Source organism: Rattus rattus, chromosome 10, assembly GCF_011064425.1.
Source record: "Rattus rattus isolate New Zealand chromosome 10, Rrattus_CSIRO_v1, whole genome shotgun sequence".
Lineage (NCBI taxonomy): Eukaryota > Metazoa > Chordata > Mammalia > Rodentia > Muridae > Rattus > Rattus rattus.
Window position 1 is genome coordinate 62,892,848 of NC_046163.1, and position 8,895 is coordinate 62,901,742.

The window sequence follows — 8,895 nt, forward strand, 5'->3', positions numbered from 1 at the left end:
GGCTGAGTCTGCTAGAATCTTCCTTAGAGAAAAGACTTTGCCCTGCTGTTGCTCAGAACCTGACAGCTTTGGCCCCTGGGACTGGGAAGCGGGGTGGCACACTCCTCGAATCCAGGCTCCTCCCCACTTTCTGCAGAGGACAGCAAAGGAAGAAGGTGGATCTGTTTTGCGGTGGTTTTGGTCTACGGAATGTGGCGCCAGACAAACGCTATGGAGACAAACGTCCCACCCGCAGACTTAGAATAAGGCGGTGTGGTGTGAGGATCTTCGCCTTCTTTTGCCATACAGTGAAGGTGAACCTCTTCATAATCCATTCTGCCGCGCGCACGCGAACACACACACAACAGAGAGAGAGAGAGAGAGAGAGAGAGAGAGAGAGAGAGAGAGAGAGAGAGAGAGAGAGAGAGAGAGAGAGAGAGAGATCGTAGGAGTCTTTCTGTCTCCGATGTGTGTCAGTGAGTGGTGAGTGCAGGCTTGGAGGTTGTATGTCAGACTCCTACTCCTTCCTAGTGAAATTCACACTGGTCACCACTCTTGCGAGTGTTTTTCGAAAGTCTTGGTGTCTTGGTTCAGTCGGCTCTGCACTGAGGGGACTGCAAGGGATAAGGAAAGCCCTGTTCCGTGGAGTTACTACTGCTTGGAGGAAATCTCCAATCACGCGCCCTAAAAAAGAGGGGCGCAGGCCTCAGCCCCGCTCTGTTTCGTTACCCCTGCTTGGCTCCGGAGCCTCGCACGCCCACCTCCTTCAGGCTCCAACCAGCCTGGAAATCTGGCGTCCGTTCATCTTCTACACTTAGTCTTCTCTGCGCCTCAGGAACCTCAGTCCTTAGTTGCCCAAGCTAGGATCAAGCGCTTCCAGAAAGACCCCACCCAGTAGCGGAGCAAGCAGCCTCCAGCAGGAAACCACCCGCAACTTTAGGTAGCCTGAAGTCCAGTTGCACAGCCTGCCAGAGCGGGAGGGGGCTTCTCTTTGCAGCTCCCCCTTTTTCATGTAAATGAAGCTTCGCAGGGTTTGTGACGTTCTGACTGGTAGACGTCTCCATCAGAAACTAGGAGGGAGAGGGAGTTTCAGACTACCCATTCCAAATGGGACGCATTCGGCCACCTCTTCCAGGTACCAGAGCCCTGGGTAGTTTCGTCCCCAGCTCACCGCAAGTCCCGGGTCTTGCCCAATGTGGCCAAAAGAAAACCGAAGTTCTAACCAGAAAACGTACACCATTACTTTACCCCAGCGATGGTTCCTTTCCTTCGGTTACTAAGTCTAAAAGCGAAGAAGAAAAGCTGCTGCCATCGGGTTAGAAGCAGGCAGGAGAGGGGGCGCCGTAAGCCAGAGACAGTGAAAAACCGCAGTCGGCATGAAGTACTGCCTCCCCCAATCCCAGTCTCTCCCCAGACAGGCCAGGCCCCTCGCCTAGGTGGGCATACCCTGGCTCTGCTCTCTTTAACGTCAGAATTTTAAGTGTGTCTTTGGACTGTTTGAATTCCAGGGTTTTAACATTTTCGGAGTTAAGAGGAGGAATCTAAGCAATAGCTGAAAACTTGAGGTACAGGGGGAACGCTAAAGTTCGAGAAGAAAAGCCCAAAGGGATATTTAAGGAGCTGTCCCAACCCCACCTGAAGCCCCGGGCTGTTAGAGGCTGCCTGTAGCCTCCCATCTTGTGAGTAACTAGGGATAATACCTGGCTCACAGCGTCTTTAAATTGGGGTCCTGGGGAGGGGCCTTCTATCTTGATTTATTCTTGCTTTTCCCCAACTGCTTTCACTATGATCTTCCTAATATATATACATATATATGTATACATATATTATGTATACATATGTAGACATACACACACACACACACACACACACATAATCTTCCTCATCTTCAATCCAGCCCTCAGCCACAAGTTCAGAGCAAGAAGGCAGAAACCAGCTCCAGGGAGTGAGGGGACGGAGCGCAGACAAGCAAGACGGTCATCGGCCCCAGCACTTCAGCTCCTTCCAGGAGAGCACTGCCTTCTAGGATCTGACCTCAGCTCTCTCCTCCCTTTCTTGGGCCGGAGGAACTGCAGGAATTAGATGCTAGGGTGTATTCCTAAGAGACCTTGTGCCCTGTTACCACCCTGTGCCAAAAATTGTTAGGGCCTCTTCGTTGTTAGTGCTGCTGCTCTTGCTCCTGCTGTTTCAAAATGTTCCCTAAAGATGGATTTTATCATCTTAATGCTTTCCACATCGTTAGAAAGTGGGTGGAAGGAACAGGTTGGAGAAGAAGGCTCCACCTTTAAAAACAAAAGCCTTCCTGGTGTTCCTCCTAGTGACGGTTGGGAACCTGACTCATACTGTGGTGTGAATCTCAGTGGGAGAGCTGCAAAGGTTTTGCATGGGTACAGGGTAGGTATCGTTTCCTAAATGTTCCACACTCAGCTTCACCCCTGTGGGACATTTCTAGGCACCGCATCACTACTCAATTACATTCGCCTCTTTAAAAGCAGGGCGCTGGCCCTTGGAAGTCTGATCCCCGTTCCTAACGACTGCGAGATTTCCGTTCCTTTCTCGAGATACTGCTTTGGGTTTCTTTAACCCATCACTACAGTTACCCGGGTACAGCCCTCGGATTCCGGGCTGGGAGCTTACTTAGCAAGGGCTTTGTGAGCAGGGCTGTGCCTGGTTGGAGTCCAGCTCAGCAGCAGGGCGGATTCCACATAAACTCTGAGTTCAGTGCATCCCGGCTCTGCTTAGGGAAGCCATCTGCAGAACAGGCCCAAGACTCTAGTCTGTCCCTTTATGAGCCTCGCACCCAGGCAGTCACAGGTGGGGGTCGCCAAGTTGGGTGAAATCTCTACCACCCGACAGGGATCTGGTCAGTAACAAGGCTCTGGGGCTGCGTTCCCCTGCTCCACCTCTTGCCATCTGCAGTGCTTGGGGCCAATGTTCTGGTCCCCGATCTTTGGGATTTAATAAACTCATCAACCCAGCAAGCCAGTACGCCAAACGGCCTTTTACAAACCGTAGTAAACATTTTATTTACAAGTTAAAGGCCTCCTAAGTGCAGCTCGTCCTTCCGCCAAGACCCCTGGTGCTCAGAGGAACAGTTCCACCGAACACTTCACAGTGTGAGCTGCTTAGGTAGGGAGAACAGTCGAATTCTTTCTTTGGCCAGGGACCTTAAAACTCTCCACTCTGTGGGGGAGGGGGTTGTGGGCCTTAGGCAGCCTTGGCAGCAAGAGAAAAGGCATGAACCCCAAAGAGGTTGCCCACGGCGTCCGGCTCCCATCTGGGCGACCCTTGCCACCAACTTAAAGTAGGCACAATCTCCAGCCAATGTTGGGGAAGCTGCACGCCATGCCCTCGGTCCAGTCTATAATCCTGCAAGCGGGACCTGGGCAATCTCAGGGCTTTGAGGACCGCTGGTGACTGAGGGCTGGTGCGCGGGAAGCAGCTCCGAGCAGTTGCTGCCAAGGCTGCTGGCGCTCCCCGCGCTGGCGTTGCTGCTACCCAGGCTGCTGGAGCTGCTGAAGCTGAAGCTGCTCCCACTCGCGCTGCTGCTGGCTGTGATGAGGGCACCCGCGGCTGAGGCCTTGATGACTGTAGTTTGGTGCAGGGACCTCTCTGTTCCCTCAGTCCGTTCTGTGTCGCTGGGGGCCATGTCCAGGGACTCCGAGTCACTGCTCTCGCTCTCGGCTTCGCCCTCGGAACGGCTGGGGCTCCTCTCTTCTCTTTCTCCCTCGGCGGGGACTCCGCCCGAAGGCTTTTCGCCGGCTTCCTTGTCCTTGTCCTTCTGCGCCTGCGCCTCCTTAGAATGCCGCCACTTCATCCTCCGGTTCTGGAACCACACCTTCACCTGTGCGCCACATCAGAAGAGAGAGATGCGAGATAAATAACAAGTTCACCGCACCCGGACTTACACACACACACACACACACACACACACACACACACACACACACACACACACACACACACACACACCCCGCATTGCTATGCCTCCGCTATGCACACGCAGTGACCCAGCATAAAAACCCAGGCTCAGTCAAGGCGGGAAACCCACCCAACCCACTAGGAACAATTCTTTAAGTGCGACCCTCGAATCTCAACCCTAAAAGACCTGAGTGCAAGTTGGAAGGGCAGAGTTTTGCATACTGCTTCGTAATCTCACCAAACTCAGGACTCGTGTAAGAAGGATTCAGGTTAAGGAGTCCTGACACCTAAACGGCACGTATATCCCAACTGTGTACACCATGCCACGGTTCTTTCTTCCTTCCTTCCTTCCTTCCTTCCTTCCTTCCTTCCTTCCTTCCTTTCTTCCTTCCTTCCTTTCTTTCTTTTTCTTTTTTTTTTTTTTTGTGACTTTCGGTCAAGAATTCCGGTTCTTTAAACCCTCTCCCACACTCTACCCAAAGCAATTCACTACAAAAACCACACCACCACCAACCTTAAATTTTTAGAGAAAGGGTCTCTCTAGAACCCAGGGTGGTCTTGAACTTGAGATCCTCCTGCCTTGCCTCATAGGTACTCAGACTACAGCCCTTTTGGCTGCCACTGTTTTAAGGGTGGACGTGGGCAAAAGGACGGGAGAAATGGTAGAGCGAATCTCACTGGCATGGCTTATCTGCTGGATCCCACTAGCATGGCTCATCTGCTGGATCCCACTAGCATGGCTTATCTGCTGGATCCCACTAGCATGGCTCATCTGCTGGATCCCACTAGCATGGCTTATCTGCTGGATCCCACTAGCATGGCTCATCTGCTGGATTTTAAGTAAAGGGGAATCAGTATGGTGTATTTTTTAACCTAAGAGTTGACATTGGCCGTCTTTGCGAGGGGGCGAAACAAATTTAATTTCCCAGGGACTCCGAAAATGCCAGCATTAAGTCTGCGGCATAGCATGCAGGGATAGGGAAGAGATGGATTGGGGAATCTACACAAATCTATGACCCCTGGGGGGACCCAAGGCAGTCACACTGGTTCCAGCTTCCCCCTTTAAAAATAACATGCACAGCTGGTAGAACGTGTCTGGGCTTTCCAGTATGATGACCGTGTGTGCTGAGGAAGCGCGTTGTGTAACAGAGAACAGAAAGACACAGGGACAGAAGTCTGACAGGCAGCTATGAGAAAGCAGTTTGCTTAGGCTTCAGCACGGAAGCAAGAGGGCCTAACAGGATGAGTATGCTTTAGTCAGAAAAGAAAGCAAAGAGAAACTCTAGTTCTTGAAATTGAGATTGGGGGGGTGGATTGAGGGAGGAGGGAGGGAGGAGAGAGAGAGAGAGAGAGAGAGAGAGAGAGAGAGAGAGAGAGAGAGGACAATACGTTTTCTAAATCAAGTCAGTAAAACCTACTGAAAGAAGTTTCTTGGCCGTCCTAAGAAAATCTTTTTTTTTTCTTTCCCTCAACTCCATTGCCAACAGACACTATCTTCAGAGACTGGGCTGACAGAAAGTGGGACTGTGGCTGCCCCATCCCTGTCTTAAAGTAACACTAAGCCATTCCGTTTGAAATTATATTTTCAGTTCCTCACAAGTGGGATTTCACAATGCAGTGGGGGTGGCGGGGACCAACAACAAGCTATTGACTTTGCTTTTATTATCTCTTCCTACTACGCTCCACTGCTGCGAAGTACGCTCCACTCGAGTGCATAATTATTATCTCCCGAGGCCTATTTGCTTTCTCCGAGGTTTTTTGGCCACTTGGCCAAAATAAACAAGGGTGCTTGTTGACACACATCTTCAGAAATGGGTTGTTGTCCCTCCCCTTCATCTCCGTCCCTACCCGCCTCTCCCCTTGCTTTGAGTTGCTTCACCACAAGAGCCTCGAGCCTCAAGAAATTCAAGACCTTGTGTTTAGATTGCTGGAGGCGATGATGAGCTCGAGTGGAGGAGGCCTGACGCCCTCGCCTTGTTTACCATTTAGTGCCTGCGGGAGAAGCCTGGAGATATCGGAGAGAGTACCTGTGCATCCGTGAGGCCCAGCATGGCCGCCAGCTGCTTTCGATCTGGTTTGGTCACGTACTTCTGGATCTCAAACCTCTTCTCCAGGCCTTTTCTTTGCAGGTTGGAAAAGACAGCACGGGACCAGGAGCGCTTCCGCTTGTACGTCTGTGGCATGGTGTCCTTGGTAAGCACAGCATAGGGACCTGCCAAACAGCAGGAAGAGAGATTCAGGGCCACGTTTTGGTGTTAAGGCCACAGCCTTCCTGCCTTCTGGTCTCAGAGATATTTAAAGGTGTTTTTGCATTGCCCCTCGCCTCACTACTCCTTTGCTTGTTTAGGAATGGCTAAGGAAGATTTTTACAGATATTTTCAGGCCACTTTGTAGAGGTTCAAGAGAAATGCACAAACCAAAAACAAAGCTGTCGACATGCTGAAACAGTTGGAATTGTCCCTGTGGCCCGAATGGCCTGCCAGTGACAATTCCCCTGGTATTGTCTTTCAGAGAAGATATAACCAGTCAAGCAGAATGGTGTGTGTGTGTGTGTGTGTGTGTGTGTGTGTGTGTGTGTGTGTGTGTGAGAGAGAGAGAGAGAGAGAGAGAGAGAGAGAGAGAGAGAGAGAGAGAGAATACTTTGAATACTTTATTTTCAAACCACCCTCTCTGGGCGAAAAGAATAGGGACCGTGGTGACTCACACCCATACACACACTATCTTGGCTCCCCTAGCATGGTCTTCTCCAAATGCACCACTAAAAAGAACATTCAGTTTCTCTCAGAGGACCTAGGAGGCTTCCACCCCAACTACTAGGGGTTTCCGCACTGCCGCTGGCCTTTGCAGCACCGGCTGAACCCAGAAAATTTTCTACCTGGAAACGTGTCTTGGAATTGATGCTGAACAGAATTTCTTGGGTTGGAGCTTAAGGGGCTGAGGATGGCAGACGCCTCGCTAATGGGATCTAGAGATGCGAAGAACTGTCCCGCCGAAGGCTGCAGGCCAGCTAGATGCACCCCTGCGGGCCGCCCACCAGTTAGCAGCGATGTGAGATCTGGGCAGGGCGAAAGAAGAGTCGGTTACACCTTGCACAAACTCATACACTCTAGGCAGATTTGCTCCTCCTTCCCCTTCTTCCTTGATCCAGTTTTAGCTGCCGAACTCCAAAAGAACCCCTTATTCACAAGAAGGGCTTTCTGCGACAACCGCCAGCGGGGCCTGAATTGCCTCAGGGTGTGTGTCAAGAATGTCCAGTTCATCCCACAACAAGGAAAGGCTTTTCATAAAATGTTGCTAAGGTGGTAATTTTCGGACGCCTTCCAGGAATTCTACAAACCCTATACTTATACCCTTCAGGCCCCCCACTCAGCCTTCTCCCGTCAAGAGCTTCGACTAGCCGGTTTGCTTTTCCCGCAATTCTTAAGAAGGATTTTACCGGAAATCAAATAAATGCAAAGTGTCCGGATGCTGAGATTTCCCTGTCAGAAAGATCTAGGTCTTTCTGCAGTTATTTCATTCAAAAGGTGGATCACACACACTTTTGCAAAACTTTTGTTTGTGCTGTTAAAGCAACCCGAAAGTATTTTTTTAAAACATGGAATAGTTGACTTTTACATGTCACACAGTCTTCTTTAATTTCGTTTTCTTCACCCTCATTCTACCGTTTTGTCTTTAAATATAAAAGCACCCCAAACCAACATGACATCAGGCCGTCTTTGGTGGTTGTGAGGCCTGAGGCCTTCCAGCAATACGTACCTCTCAGAGTGTTGCCTTCCTTGACTTTTGGGTCAAATTCTGCAGACAAAATTCGGTCAATACCAAATTTGAGGTCTTTGCTGGAGGGGGCAGGGGCGGAGCCGCTATGGTGGGGGACCACCCGCGTCCCCGAAGTCGGTGGCTGTAGGGAGCCCGCCCGGGGTGGAGGCGGGGGCTGTTGCTGCGGCTGCTGTTGCTGCGTTGGTGGTTGCTGCGGGAGATGCTGGTGGTAGGCGGCAGAGAGCGGAGACAGCCGCTGAGGGAATCCAGCCGGGACTTCTGAGGGCGCCACCACCGGGGTGGGACGGAGCGGGGATCTGGCGGCAGCTTGGAAGGAAGCGTGCGGGTGCACGGAGCCCAAGTGTGCGGTGAGGGCTGCCGAGGCCCCTACCAGTCCCTCTGCAGCGGGCCCCGGCTCCCCGACGCCGGCGTGCAGGATGTCCGCGATGCAGAAAGAGGGTTTCTTGACAGCGGCCGGGTCCAAGGCGAAGGAGCAGCCGCCCGGGCCCGCCGAGGAGCAGTAGGCGGCTGACCAGAGACTAAAGTTGGAAGCGTAGAAGGGAGCCAGGCCGGCTGCGAACATCCTGGCAGGATCCCGGCGGGGTCTTGGGTGAGTGGGGAAGTGGGTGGGTGCTCGGGGAGAGGCGGTGTCCCAGCCGAGCCCGAGCTGCTTTCGCTTCTCCGCTCGCCCCGAAGCGGAGGGCCAGCCGGGGAGCCCTAGCGCCACCGAGGGACGTGGCGAGGGCCCGATCGCCGCCCGCCACGGCCTGGGCCCCTGGCTTGGCTTGAAAGGCGGCGCGGCGGGCAAGCTCTCCGCCCGGTGGATGGAGGCGATCGCCCGGCGCTGGGGCGAGGAGGCGGACGCGGCCTCGTTCTGCTACTCCGCAGAAGCCGGGGAGACAGGGGCCCGACACCGAAAGAAAAACCCAAACAGCTAAGCCCTAAGAGCTAAATTTAAAACAACAATAATCATCCGTTAGTTTAAAAAAAAAAAGGAAAAAAATAAAAAAAAAAACTCCTCTCTAAAAACTCCCAAAGTTTTGGCAGGAGCTTTCGAGTCAGACCCGGGGTAGGACCTTGATCCGTGCGCTCATTGGCCGTCTTCGTGACCAATGGGACTCCGGAGTGGAGGGGAATTGGGAAAGAGGGGGCGTGGCCCACGCTCAGCCACGCCCTGGCCACGCCAAAGTGTTTTCTGCGGCCGCGTGGGCTGAGCAGAGTCCTGAGAGTCTCTGGGAG

At 52.6% G+C, this 8,895-nt stretch overlaps 1 protein-coding gene across 1 annotated transcript; it reads right to left on the reverse strand.

The window, feature by feature from the left end:
* Positions 1-2,965: 2,965 nt before the first annotated feature.
* Positions 2,966-8,561, reverse strand: Hlx (H2.0 like homeobox). Its single transcript, XM_032915148.1, has 4 exons — positions 7,657-8,561; positions 6,776-6,955; positions 5,928-6,112; positions 2,966-3,823 (listed from the first exon to the last, which is right to left on the reverse strand). Exons 1-4 carry the CDS (start codon positions 8,237-8,239, stop codon positions 3,341-3,343), a joined length of 1,431 nt encoding a protein of 476 aa, XP_032771039.1. The 5' UTR covers positions 8,240-8,561; the 3' UTR covers positions 2,966-3,340.
* Between the last annotated feature and the right edge of the window lie 334 nt (positions 8,562-8,895).